General features: G+C 37.7%; 1 protein-coding gene across 6 annotated transcripts in view; it reads left to right on the forward strand.

Annotated features, from left to right (window-relative positions):
• The window catches only part of Cog5 (component of oligomeric golgi complex 5), a 285,117-nt gene that overhangs the window by 27,064 nt on the left and 243,985 nt on the right, over positions 1 to 14,068 (forward strand). For all 6 annotated transcript variants that reach the window (XR_003711595.1, XR_003711592.1, XR_003711594.1 and 3 more), the window contains one exon: positions 6,944 to 7,064. Coding sequence is in view for 2 of the 6 variants with exons in the window: in XM_028768901.1 (XP_028624734.1) it covers positions 6,944 to 7,064 (121 nt within the window). In the remaining 4 variants the exon portion in view is untranslated. The remainder of the gene's footprint in view (positions 1 to 6,943; positions 7,065 to 14,068) is intronic.

Genomic DNA, 14,068 nt, shown 5'->3' on the forward strand with positions numbered 1-14,068 from the left:
GTTTGCTTGTTTTGTTTTTTGAGACATGGTTTTTCTGTGTATCCCTGGCTGTCCAGGAACTCACTCTGTAGACAAGGCTGGCCTCAAACTCACAGAAGTCTGCCTGCCTCTGCCTCCCAAGTACTGGGATTAAAGGCGTACACTGCCACCATGTAGTGCAGGATGATTTTGTTCTAGTTCCATCCATTTGCCTGCAAATTTTATCATGTCATTGTTTTTACCAGCTGAATAATACTTCATTGTGTAAATGTACCACATTTTTTTTTAATCCATCCTTCAGTTGAAGGACATCTAGGTTGTTTCCAGTTTCTGGCTATTATGAATAAAGCTGTTATGAACATGATTGGGCAAGCGTTTTTGTGGTAGAATGGAGCATTATTTGGGAATATGTCCAAGAGCAGTATAACTGGGTCTTGAGGTAGATTGAGTCCCAGTTTTCTGAGGAACTGCCATATTGATTTTCAATGTGATTGTACAAGTTTGCATCCCACCAGCAATGGAGGAGTGTTCCCCTTGCTCCACATCCTCCCCAGCACGAGCTGTCCCTTGAGTTTTTGATCTTAGTCATTTTGACAGATGTAAGATAAAACCTCAAAGTAGTTTTGATTTGCATTTCCCTAATGGTTAAGGATGTTGAACATTTCTTTATATGTTTCTCAGCCATTTGAGTTTCCTCTTTTGAGAATTATCTGTCTATATTTGTACCTCATTTTAAATGGGGAGTATTTGGTTTTTTTTGATGTCTAGTTTCTTGATGCCTAGTTTGTAAAGACTTGTAATAAACATAGACTTGAATTTAAAAAAGGACTATATAGTAGAAGAAATAACTATATGGTTTGTCAAAAAAATAGACTTTAATTGTGAAAGATGTGATGAGAGTATGTGCAAAATTTAGGCACATTCAATAGTCACCTCTTTATATGGTATAAATGCCTTTGTTAATTGGATACTACTTTTTGTGTGTTGTGTAACCAAACAGATGAATTATTTTATGTTATTCTAAATGTTTTACCCCCTTTGTCCTTAAGAGCCACAGCTTTGAAAGTCTAAGATACAAGATGGAAGATAGGTTAAACATCGTGTACTTTTGGTCCTGAATTGAATTGGAAAGTATCAGTATGAAGTTGAGATATTTTAACTTAATTTTAAAATATCATAAGCCTTATATATGTACATTTTATATGCATGTATATGCACAGTTTTAATCAGAGAATGTTTTATTTGTATTCTAGAATGAATCAAATGAATATTTATGCCATATTTTAGTTCTGACATTTGCTGCCCATGTGTATAGAAAAAGTTCAGCAATGAGCAAGCCTAGTTCCAGAATGATCTTGACATTCTGCTGCTTCTTAAAAGAAACAAAGGTCTCTTTGAGAAATCTTTGATTCTAAGTTGGAGGAAGGAAATAAATAAAATATATAAAATGATTTTAAAACATTTGCACCAGACACTAAAACTGCCAGGTCTGTGACAAAGGAGCTTCAGAGCCCATTCAGAAATACTCTTGGGGACCAGTTATTGAGTTCAAAATTATAGATCATGAGTGAAAAATTTTTTAGATGTAGGCAGAGTTGTACAGTTGCTCACTCTTAGAGGTTTTGACTAACCAAATTGTTTTATTTGGGCATCAGTAAGGATTAAAGCTACAGTGAATCCAGAGTCTCATGATGGTTAAACACATATTTTCATAATGGAAAAAATAATCCCACAAAATTAACAATGCCCCCTTTCCACCCATCATCATTAGTGGATGTTAAGAAACCCTGCCTTTTTGGGCTAGAAGAAAACCATGTGTGTGAGTATACACACACACACACACACACACACACACACACACACACACACACAGAGAGAGAGAGAGAGAGAGAGAGGGAGGGAGGGAGGGAGGGAGGGAGGGAGGGAGGGAGGGAGAGAGAGAGAGAGAAAGGTTTGAGGGGAGGGAGAGATTGATTTATTTCTGTAACAGTTTCCATGGATAAAGATAACAAAGTTTATTAATTTATGTTGGTTGTAGGTGCCACAGTACAAAGAGAAACTCACCAAGATGCTAAGCCTTCAATTTTCTGAAGGAGCAGATGGATACAGCCTCTCAGGGAAGACTGAAACCCAGCTAGCTCACTCCAGTTACTTTATTTAAACACCATATAGGTTAATTGGGCTGGGAAAGATTCCAGCTACCAAAGTTATCTTGCTCTTTGCTGCTCATGAGAGCAGACAAGCCACACAAATCTCAGTTACTTTGACCACAGCTAGCCATAACCAAAAGTAAGAACTCCAAGTTTGCCTGGAGTGTCTTAGGACCAAGATTAATGCAGCTGCAAGCTCTAATGTAATACCAAGTGCAGACCTTTCAGAGAGAGACCTTCAAGGGTCAAATAGTCTCATAGCAATTTCCCAGCCTCTACTGATTGACCCAAACATAGCACTCAAAGCCATACACAAGGGCTTTACCATACCTATCACTGCAGAGATTATGGCCATAAAAGAGACTAGTAGTTTCTCTCTGGTGGAGCATAGCGATGAATAGTTATGCGGCAGAGTGTGTGATGGCTGCTGTTCTGTTTTTTCTGTGTGCTGATTCTAAGTGCATTTAGCTATAAGTCTGTGAGTGTGGCTCATAATGGTTTATTATTAGTGAAAGTCTAAAATACAAGGATAGGAAATTGATTTTAGGGAGGGATGTGAGTTGGGAAATGGTGGGAATTAATGGCTTTTAGGTTAGCTAGGACTTGTTGAATGAGGATTTTTATTAATGCTATTGGAAAATTTAACTAGTCTGTAAGTGGTCAGGCACCTTTGTTTTAAAAAGGGATAAGTATTGAAAAGTATTTTTAAGAAGATAAATATCTGAAGTAGATTTCATTGAGAGATCATTGTGCAAATTTGTTCGGATAAGAGTTGTCTTGAGGCAATCCTTGCAGGGATGGAGCTTGTTATGTAGTAGGCAGTGAATAAGATTATTAAGAATAAAGCATTCGAATGGAATTTGAAACTTAATGTTTGAAAGTATTCCCTTTATAGGGCAAGACTGAGTAATTTTCAGTGGATAGTTTTAGGTGACTTAGAGTAATGCTTGATATTTCTCCCTATGAAGTATTTAGCATCTCAGAATGGTTGTGAAAGATTCTAGATTCCACATTGTTCATCAAAACATGCCAGTTCTGCCAGGCTCTGCCCTAGCCTGCATGGTCCTGTAGTGGGAGATATTTGAATCTCCAACCCGGATAGAACCGGTCAATGAAAACACAACTCAGTAATTATGAATATATTCTGTAAGCCTAGATTGGGCAGATACCCCTACACTACTCTGTTCCTCAGCTATGAGACCCTTATAACTTGAGGGTTTTCCAGACCCTACATTTGTCCTTCTACCTCCTGCTTCCCAGTCCTCCTCCTCCATCTTCCTCCATCGTCTTCTCTCTCCTCTCTTCTCCCCAGTCATCATCGTCTTCCTCCAGTTGTTCTCCAGCCATCCTCCTCTGCTCTCTCCCACCAACTCCGCCCCTTTCTCTGCCCAATCACTGATTCCAGCCTGTATTTTACAAATGAAGATGGGCAGAAGGTTCACTAGAAATCACCTGTGTAATGACTCACACTTCCTCTGCAGCCCTTCACAGGAAAGGGTAATTAGTATTGAAATACAAGGCTGGGGCTATCCACAACAGGATCCTCAACAGGACCTAAGAGAAAGGGGAAGAGAATGGAAGGGACAGGAGACACAAAGAACAAGACCAAGTCAAGTTTTCTGATCAAGGTCCATCGAGCTGTATTTTCTCAGGCAATTTATACAGGCAGGGAAGGAGATAATGTGTTTGGGAGAATTTCACAGAAGCTGGGTGTTCCGCCATGGCCGATATCTTGCAGCCCTGATATTTTTGTCTGGCTCAGGGCACAGCAACCACTTTCCTTAGGGCGCAGTGACCATTGGCCACCTGCTTTCTCAGGAGTTGATAGCTGAGAAAAAACAAAACCTAAAACTATTCCTTCAAAATGGAGTAAGGTTGGCTCCCACCTTTTTATTTAATCTGCATTAGGCTGGCGAGAAGGCAGACACCTATGGTTCTTGTCCATGAACGAGTGGGCATTAACAGGAAGGGGGAGGGATTGACCTGATTCCTCTCGTGGAGAGCAGAGGGTTATTTTTCCCACATCTTGGGTGGCTCTTGGTGTCTTTTGGAGAGGAAGGGCAGAGCCTAACTTGGGGGGAGAGCCCCACAATGAGTGGTCTGAGGACCAACACCAACCCCTATGCAAATCAAGTTTGCTTCTTGGGAGGGGGCTCATAAGTAGACAATTGTGTCCTCCCCTGCAGTGCTTTGCCTTACATCCCTCGTTAGGTATCCACACTGTGTTCGTGCCATGCGGAACCAACGTGCCCAGATCTGAGTTCTCCACAGCTCCTAAAGGAGCTATGTCATTGTAAGGCTCAGCCAAGCTTCTGTCAGCCACATCAAGCATATGATAATGTGTTTGTAGAGGTTTAGATGCTAAGGAGTCAATTTGTTGTTTTATAAAGCCATTGAGTCTATTAAAGGCCCAAGCGCTGAAAGCCAAAAGGAGGAGACCAACTACAGGACCAAGAATGTAAGGGAGAAGGGTGGTAAGCCAAAGAGAGGCAGAGAACCAGTTTTTAAGCCACCCCTCTTCTTGCACTCCCTGTTTCTTTCGCCATTCTAATCTCTCTCTGATCTTGGTCATACTATTTCCAACTACCCTGTTGTGGTCAGTATAAAAACAGCATACCTCCTTGAGGGCAGTACAGAGCCTGCTTGTTGAAGGAAAAGCAGATCCAGCCCTCTGCGATTTTGGCGGACCACTTCAGACAGTGAAACGAGGGGATTTTTCTAGATTAGTGATACCAATCTCTGGCTGTTCAGTGTTCTTGTCAATGGCCCGTCCCGGGTCTGAGTAGTGCAATTCCGGAGGCCGGCATCAGGATTAGAACCTCCAACAGCAAACACCATGGTGGCTCATTTTTATCTAGAAAGGAAAAAAGAAGGGAATTCTCAGTGAGATCTCTCTTCCCTGCATCTCAATTCTTTTTCATCTTATCTACAATTGGTTCTGGCTTTGTGGAGGTATCTGTTTGTTTCACTAATCTTTCTGGCAACCATCTAGCTGTGCCTTCTTTGGTATCAAACAGACATATTGATCCTTGGCCCCATATGAGAACTGGGTCTGGACCTTTCCATTTAAAGGTAAGAGGGTCCTTCCACATAACTGTGGCATAGTTTTTATTGATCTCAGGGTGCCAGAGACGATCAGCAGCAGATTTGCCATGAGTGTCCAAATTTAGAAAATTGAGAACCAACAAGGCATGATGGGGGATATTTCTAGGGGACCCTTCTGGGGGTATAACTCCTCCTCTTATGTTTTTAAAAGCCAAGTTTTTAGAGTTCTTTGCAAAACCAGGGCAGAAGCATCAGTAGCTGTTCCTCCCACACTCAGATAGTTGTGAAGATATTTTAAAGATTATTTTAAAGTTCCACGATATCTGTATTATAATACCTTGTCCTTGAGGATTATAAAGAATCCCAGTTATATGAGTAGTATTAAATTGTCAACAAAACATCTCAAATGTCTGACTGCAATAGCCAGTTCCATCTATCTTAATCTGATGTGGAACACCAAGCATAGAAAGATAATGTAGGCAATAACTAATTATATTTTTAGTTGTTTCTCCTGTTAAAGCAGTTGCAACTAGAAAGCCTGAATAGGTGTCAAGTCACATGTACATGTTTTAATTTTTCAAAATCAGAAATGAGTAACATCTACTTGTCATAATTGATTAGGTATAAGTCTTCAAGGATTAACACTATTATGAAAAAAATGAGGGCATTGAGAACCCTTTAGCAAGAACCAGAAATCCCTAGGAATCCTTATGACTCTACTTACTTCCACAGTGCTGGTACCCAGATTTTTATGAATTGATGGTGATAGGGGGATCCAGAGTCAGGTCTTCAAGTTGTGCGCCAAGCATTTAACTGTTTTTTTCCCTAGCCCATGGAGTTTTTACTTCTCAATGAAATGTTCAGAGTTTTTCTTAGTAAGAAGTCCTTGCTTTTCATGTAGCCTTGGGCCTATTCAAAGGTGGTGGTGAGGAGCAGCATAGATCAATGGATCATCCCTGTTTTGTTATCACTGTGAAGGCTGGAAATCAACTTCAGTCTGGTTTTTCACCATACTCTCCTCAAGGCAATGACTCTGCACAAGTTTCTGCATCAGAGCATGTACACACAGTTGAGTTGTTATTTATTTATTTATTTATTTATTTATTTTTATAAAACTTCAGTTATATTTGGGAAAGAAAAAAAACTAGGAAGTGACATAAAAGTTAGTGATAGTTTTTTGATTTTTATTTTAACTAATTTTCGTTAATAATTTATCGATAAGATCTATTAGAAAAATTCAAGCGATAAACATAATTTATCCTTTAAGGATTAGTGAAATTGAGAGTTTTAAAGACTATTCCCCTAGACATTGAGGAAAGAGAAACTAGAGCGGAGGCATAGTAGGAAGCCAAGCACAGCCAAGTCATCGTCTGGGGATGTCGACAGGTAGAATGGATGCTTGTCATTGCCCTACAGATTTTCATCTAAGTGTATAGAAATATGGTCTTAGCATTGGAACTCTTTGAACCTTGGCATTTGAATTAAAGTGAAGTCAAACAAAGCCATTGGTTCAGAACAGGGTTAAAAGAATCTTTGACCTCATAGTATCTCCATCTCAAATTTACTCTCTTTGGGATAAGTTGAGCTTTGTTGTAAAGCTTAAATATGGAATTGTGGATGTTCTTTTTAATAGATATGTACTTATTTGGGGTATCTAGTAGGAAACAAAAAAGCTGAACAAATCTTTTCACATCTGGAAAGAATGGAAAGCTTCACAATGAAACTTCATAGAGCTACTGTACTTTCTTAATACTGTGTTACTTGAATAGGTTGCCTGTGATTTGCTTCGGAGAATAATTCGCATCTTATATCTCAGTAAGAGGCTCCAGGGACAACTGCAAGGAGGAAGTAGAGAAATAACAAAAGCTGCTCAGAGTCTCAATGAACTTGGTAAGTCCTTTCATGATTAAAAGTTTAATGCAGTTGATTTGCTCACATTTGTTATCACTGTCAACAAGTACTACTGAAATTTTTTTTAGAAAAATTTTTTTTAGGGACCACCCTCCCTCTAACCTGGCTGCCACTGTAATTTTCCTGTCATGATAGTTTTGTCTATTAATAAAGACACATAAGTCATAAAGTCAATATCCTTCTGAGGCTGGCTTCTTGTCCCCAGCTTTTAATATCTTTGAGATGTATTCAAATTGTTGGGTATACTAGAATACATTTTGTGCTGTCATGAGGATTGTCTTTTGAGTCACTGGTTGAAGGAGAATTTCGGTTCTTTCTAGCTTTTGGTGATTATGAATAGAGTGGGTGTAAACACTTGTCTATAGGTTTTGTTGTGATTTCTTTGGAGGAACTATCTGCAGAAAGGCTGTTTATTAGGTGATAAATCCCATGTTGATGAGATGTCTAGATGTCTAGATGTTCCTTGGATATTTAAAATAGGTCCTTGAAATTCAAGCATTTAGAGTTCATGGTTTTGCTGGCTAACAAGCTTCTAGTTCATAATTTTTCAGGGGAAAGTGTGAATAACTAATGAGTACACATAGAAAAGGCCCACACCTGGATTCTGATGAGACTTTGTGGGTTTCTTGTTGTCATTGGGTACCCAGTAATTTTTAAGAAGTGAAAGCATTTGGTGATATTTAGTCTTTTATAGATTCAGGTCTTTGATTATGTGTGTCTTAAACATCAAAGGTTTGCTTACTCTTGATGGCATGATTATGCAAAAGTAACATGAGAAAAATGTGTTTGACATGTTCTTTCTGAGTTTTTCTGGTTTTGTTATTTAAATTGCAAAGTCTTGCTCTACTGCAGTGGCTCTCAGCCTGTGAGTTGTGATCCCTTTGGGGTCATATATCAGATACTTATATTACAATTCATAACAGTAGCAAAATTGTAAGGAAATAATTTTATGGTTGGGGGGATTACCACAACATGAAGAACTGTATTAAAGGGTCACAGGAAGGTTGAGAACCACTACTCTAATGTTTATATTTTTACTGATCAGAGAAATATCTTTCCAAATAATGTTTTAACATTTCATTTGTGTGATGCTTAAATATAAACATTGATTAGGCTCATCTTGGCAATATGCTATTTATTTTACTAGAGTATATTATATCAAAAGTTAATCTTTTAGGCAATGAGTAATATTTGAGTGTTTTTTTACTTTAAAAATTTTAAAATTTATTCTTATGTGTATCACCTGCTTGATATTTATTTAGACTCAGGTTACATATACATACATACACATGTATGTGATGATAATAATCAAAGAAATAAGGGTTATCAATTTGAGAATTGGGGAGCATGATAGGAGAGGGAGGGAGGGTAAATGGGAAGATTTGGATGGAGGAAATAAAGGGAAAATGATGTAGTTCTATTTCAATTTAAAACATTAAAAAATTTAAAAATAGTTCATTGTATATATGTGTAATGAGTTTAAATTGTTAATTTATCATTTATTCTCTTTTTCTTTTAACTTTTGATCATATTGTATTCTTTCCCCTTCTGCTAGGTCCTTCCCACTTACTTCCCTACTTAACTTCCCACTTACTTCCCTACTTACTTCCCTACTTAAGGTTATATTTTTCCCTCTCAAAAAATGAAAATTAAAACAAAAAGCAAAAAACCAGTAAGAAAAAAATACTAAAATGAAACAAAAGTAAAATAAACATGGCGTCTGTTTGGTGTTTACTAGCTATTCCTGGGTATGGGGTCTGGGTCTGATCTGGAGTATGGTTGATGTCCAGCAGCTCTTCTTTGTAGAAACTGGTTGTTCTTTTCCCAGCAGGCATCAATTGAAAATCTATTGTTATTCATGGGAAGTGTTTATGTCCACTCCACTTAGGTCTGGGACTTTTGTCTGGTTTGTACATACATAGGACTTGTCGCAGTCTCTGTGTGTTCATCTGTGCATCAGTCCTGTCCTTGGAGTCTTCCACCATCACTTTATCTACAAAACAAAGAACACTATCTCTATCTCTGTCTCCTTGTAATATCAGATAATGCTGTATGTCAGCAGGGTAAGAGACTAGAGACAGAGGGATAAGTGATGTTTTAGAAAAGTCAGGGGATGGAGATGATTTCATGCACTGTGCAGACTTAACAGCAGATTGGGTCTGTACATAGACTCTTTCTCATATATTTGCCTCTTTGTATGACATGATACGATTTCCTTCAGTAAAACCCAGCTGTGAGACCAGGGTGGCCTACAGACCACATGGCTAGTGTGCTCGCTCTCACACTGTGCCTTTTTATTTATTCAGTGGAAGCCGTATTTTCCTGGGAAACATTATTATGAATTTGTTTTTGTTTATCATGTTTTCCTTTTTCTAAATAACTATCTGTTGTTTTTTTTCCTTTCGTTGAAAACAGATTTTTTTCCTTTATATCATGTATCCTGATATGTAAGATTTCCCCTCTACTCTTCTCAGTCCTTCACCACCACCCATCCTATCTGCACTCTATCCTCGAATCTCTCATTAAAAAACAAACAGGATTCTAATGGATAATGATAAGATAAAAAGAAAACTAATACATTGGAATGGGGGGGAATAAAAAGAGCCCAAGGAAAGGCACGAGAACAAGACATAGCTTCAGAGACCCACTCAGGACTGGAAGCCATAATATATACACAAAGGGCCTATAGGGTAAAGAGAGAGAAAAAAATATATATAGACAAAATTAAGATGATAAAAACTAAGATAAAATTTTAAAAAAGGAAGGACATGTCCTGACATGACATTATGAGACAAAGACCTTCTGAAGATACCATTGATTTTCTTCTCTCTTGGCTGTCTACTGCTGGGCCTCAGTCTACCCTTAAGAGTGGTTTGTTTCCCCTTGGAGAAAACTAAATTTACATTTGCAAATGTTATCAGTTGGAGACAGCTTCTGGCTTAGGGATGGGGTCATTTGTCCACTTGTTTCAACTGTAGGACTTCGTCTCGTGAAGAGCCATGCAGGCCCTGGGTCTTCTGCCTCAGTCTCGGAGTTTATATGTGCTTCGATTCTCTTGACTTGGCTTTGTTCCTTGGTCTCCTCCACTCCCTTTGGCTCTTACACGCTTTCCTCTTGTGCAGAGTTCCCTGAGCCTTGTCTGGAGAGATTTAGTGGAGACATTCTATTTAGGGCTGAGTGTTCCAAGATATCTCAGTCTTCATTGTGTCTGGCTGTGGGTCTTCGTGTTTGTTCCCAATCTGCTGTAGGAGGAAGCTTCTCAGATGATGCTGAGGAAGGCACTGATCAGTTTCCCTGGCTGGAGTGGCAAGTGTTGTTTTCATAGTGTGTTCTTTCATAGCTTTGTAAAAGTTCTAGTGTCAGCTATTACCTTTGTTAAATAATTTTTAATTTTATGCAGCAGAATTTATCTGTAGTAATCACTAAACACAGATAAAAATTATTCCAAGATTTAGTGTATGCGTTTGTCTTAGTTAGATTTTCTATTGCTGTGATGAAAAACAGCATGACCAGAAAGCAAGTTGGGGAAGAAATGGTTGATTCTGTATACTCTTCCACATTATTGCTATCACTGGAGGAAGTCAGGGCAGGAACTCAAGCAGAGCAGGAACCTGGAGGCAGGAGCTGATGCAGAGGCCATGGAAGAGTGTTGCTAACTGACTAGTTTTGCACGATTTGCTCAGCCTTCATTCTTATAGAACCCAGGACCATCAGTCCAGGGACGGCACCACTCACAATGGGCTGGGCCCTTCTCCACTAATTAAGAAAATGCCTTAGAACTGGATATCATGGAGACATTTCTGCAACTGAGGTTCCTCCCTCTCTGATGTGTCCAGTTGTCACACAAAACTAGTCCAGTGTTTTCCATTCATTTCACAGTTACAGTAGTACTTCTATGTTTTATTCATATGCCCAACTAACAATGCTATGGAAGCTGTGTCATTATCATCCTTTGCTGGAACACTCATACTTGAAAGTAAGTTATTTAGTAAAAGGGTCTTTAAACTAGTAATTAAGGAAAAATTTCATTTCTTGCCTCTTCATGGTATTCCCCCTGGCCCCCTTCTGTTGGATTTTGAAGCCACTACTCAATTTCTTTCCATTGTAGGATGTATCATTAGCAATTTTAAACAAATCTTGTTATTAAAAACTTGTTAAAATATGTCTTGAGTGTATAGATGCAGTACCCATAACTGTGGGTTATTTGCTGTTTGTTCCTTTTAAATGACATCATCATCTTAATGAAGTGCAACCTTGAGTCTCTAGTATATTGTTCAGGTGCAGCCCTTAGTCTCTGTAGTATTATACATGTGGTTAGGAACAGCCCTGAATTGCTGTAATATTGTACATGTGGTTAGGAACAGCCCTGAATCTCTGTAATATTGTACATGTGGTTAGGAACAGCCCTGAATCTCTGTAATATTGTACATGTGGTTAGGAACAGCCCTGAATCTCTGTAATATTGTACATGTGGTTAGGAACAGCCCTGAATCTCTGTAGTATTATACATGTGGTTAGGAACAGCCCTGAATCTCTGTAATATTGTACATGTGGTTAGGAACAGCCCTGAGACCCTATGATATTGTACAGGTGTGTAGGGTTAGCCCTGAGTCTCTATAATATGGTATAGGTGGGGTAGGTTAAGTGTAGCCCTGAGTCTATAATATTGTACAGGTGTGTAGGCGTGGTGCTCTTGAGTTTGGTAAGATGAAATTAGCTTAGGTTTAAGTTAGAAGGCTTCAGTGTCAATTTATGATTATAATTATATTTACAGTATTTGACATGTTAGTGTTATGTGAAAAACAGGTATGACCTTTTGAGAGATATGTTTAGTAAAGTAGGACCTGGATTTATTCATTTGTTTTAACTTATGTGATAGGAACTTCAAATAGCTTTTGATGAATAGAAGGTGTTCTCTTATGTATAAATATAAGGTTATGTGGAAAATAAGGTTTCTATGATCACAACTGAATAGAATTTAGAAATGGAAATCCAGATTTTTTTTCTATTTTGATTATGGTAAAATAAACACAAATTCATTTTCACTTTTGAAAATAATTCCTGAAAATTAGACCTAGCAAAGTCATTTACTAGAACTTATGTCTTAAATGACTGAACTAAAAACAACAGACAAAAAGCAAACAAACAAACAAACCCAAAACCAAAAAACAAAACAAAAACCCAAACAAACCAAACAAATCCAAACTCAAGTTAGTTATGAACACATACATCTTGTAGTGAATTTATTTTAGGGCATTAAACAAGAAGATGTGATGCTCAGAATGAAATGGTCCCGAGTTTTGTCTGTCACTTATTTTTACAGAAGTTAAGGTATTATAAAAGCAGTTATAGGTAATACTGGAAATTGCTATGGCTAAATTTTATGGTTATTTCTTTGTTAACTTTTTAGGTTTATGCAGATTTGTTTCTTGAGAAAAATGGCTGAAATTGTCAGTTCTATTCCTGGCTGTCTGCTCATGTGTGTTCTAGGAGAGAACAATAGATAAGATCTTTGTTTTCTTGTATTTTGTGGAATCTTCCATTTCAAATCTATTAACAAAGTATACGAATCTATACTAAATAGTGTAACATTTTATTGACTGACTTTTGCTTGGTTTTGTGGAAATTTGGTTGCTGTTGTGGCATTCCTGGGAGGTAGGGTCTTTATGAGATAATTGGGTTATTATGGGGAATAAGACATTTTCTAGGGAGCTGGGTTAGTGTGTTGCCTCTTTTTGAACACATCCACTTGGGTTTCTGTGTTTCTATCTTCAGTTCAAGTAGCTAGATATTGATTCCTGCTTTTTGGACTTTTTAGTATTTAGAGTCATAAACCAAAACAAGTTTTCAGTATGTCAGTTAATGTCAAGTTAATGTTGTTACTTGCTCAAGTGTGGATTTATTGGGCTGTCTTCTGTTTCCTTGAAATAAATGTCTGTGTTTTTGCCAGTATTATTCTGCTTAATTGCCCTAGCTTTGTAGCATTGATATCAGATAGCATGTTTAAAAGTGCTTTATCTAGATTAGCACTTATCTGCAGGGAACTGTGCCTGATCAGTTTGCTGGGCCATTAGAGAGGCCAAGCTAAGTTAATTTGTATTTATCTGTTTCTCATATGCACTTTCAGTCTGTAAACTAAGCATTGTAAATTTGAATTACTTTGAGGATAATTTATATAGGTTAAGAATGCCTGCTTTGTCTTTGAAATACAACTAGAAGTAATTAAATGGATATGGCACATATATAATCTTTCTATTCCCAAATAATGATTGAATTTAATAGGAATATTTTATATTAGTTAAATATAGAACAGTAAAGGTACCTGGTAGTTTTATATGTACTTAACTTTTGGGATCCAAAACTACTTAACATTATTTTATTTTGAAAAGATAGTCTTTGAAAATTTCTAGCTCTCTGTAGATTACTTTTATCTTGTGAACATTTGAGTAAATTTGCTCTTATTTCTGTTACCTGTAAGTGCTATGTTTCCCAGGTCTTATCCAAGTTGGAGATCTTCCAACTTGAAGTTGAATGACTTGAATGTTGTGCTAAATTGTTTCAGAATTAAGATTTGTGGGACTTTGAAGTAGAAAAGCAAAGGGAGAAGAGTCTAGAGTTAGAAAGTGCTGTTTTACATGAAGAAGTTTATTCAGCCTCCATTAAAGACAGGCTAGTAGTTATTCTTTAACAAAATGAACAATTTGCTGGGTAGTACTTATTTAGATAAATGACTTTACTGATAGCAGTGCTATCAGTATGTATGGTATAGTTGCTGCACAGCTAAACTGAATGCTCTTGATCTTAGTGTTGGGCCAGTGTGGTGTGTTAACCCACTGTATAGTGCATAAACAGTATTGCTGCTTGAATAATTATAAAGAACAGAAATGTATTCTCTTATCATTCTGGAGGCTGATAAGTTCAATAGGAGAACACTGGGTTATCATGAGTTCTTCTTGCTGTATCTGCCCGAGGCAGAAGGGGCA

The sequence above is a fragment of the Grammomys surdaster genome, unplaced genomic scaffold (genome assembly GCF_004785775.1).
Source record: "Grammomys surdaster isolate TR1022 unplaced genomic scaffold, NIH_TR_1.0 188, whole genome shotgun sequence".
Lineage (NCBI taxonomy): Eukaryota > Metazoa > Chordata > Mammalia > Rodentia > Muridae > Grammomys > Grammomys surdaster.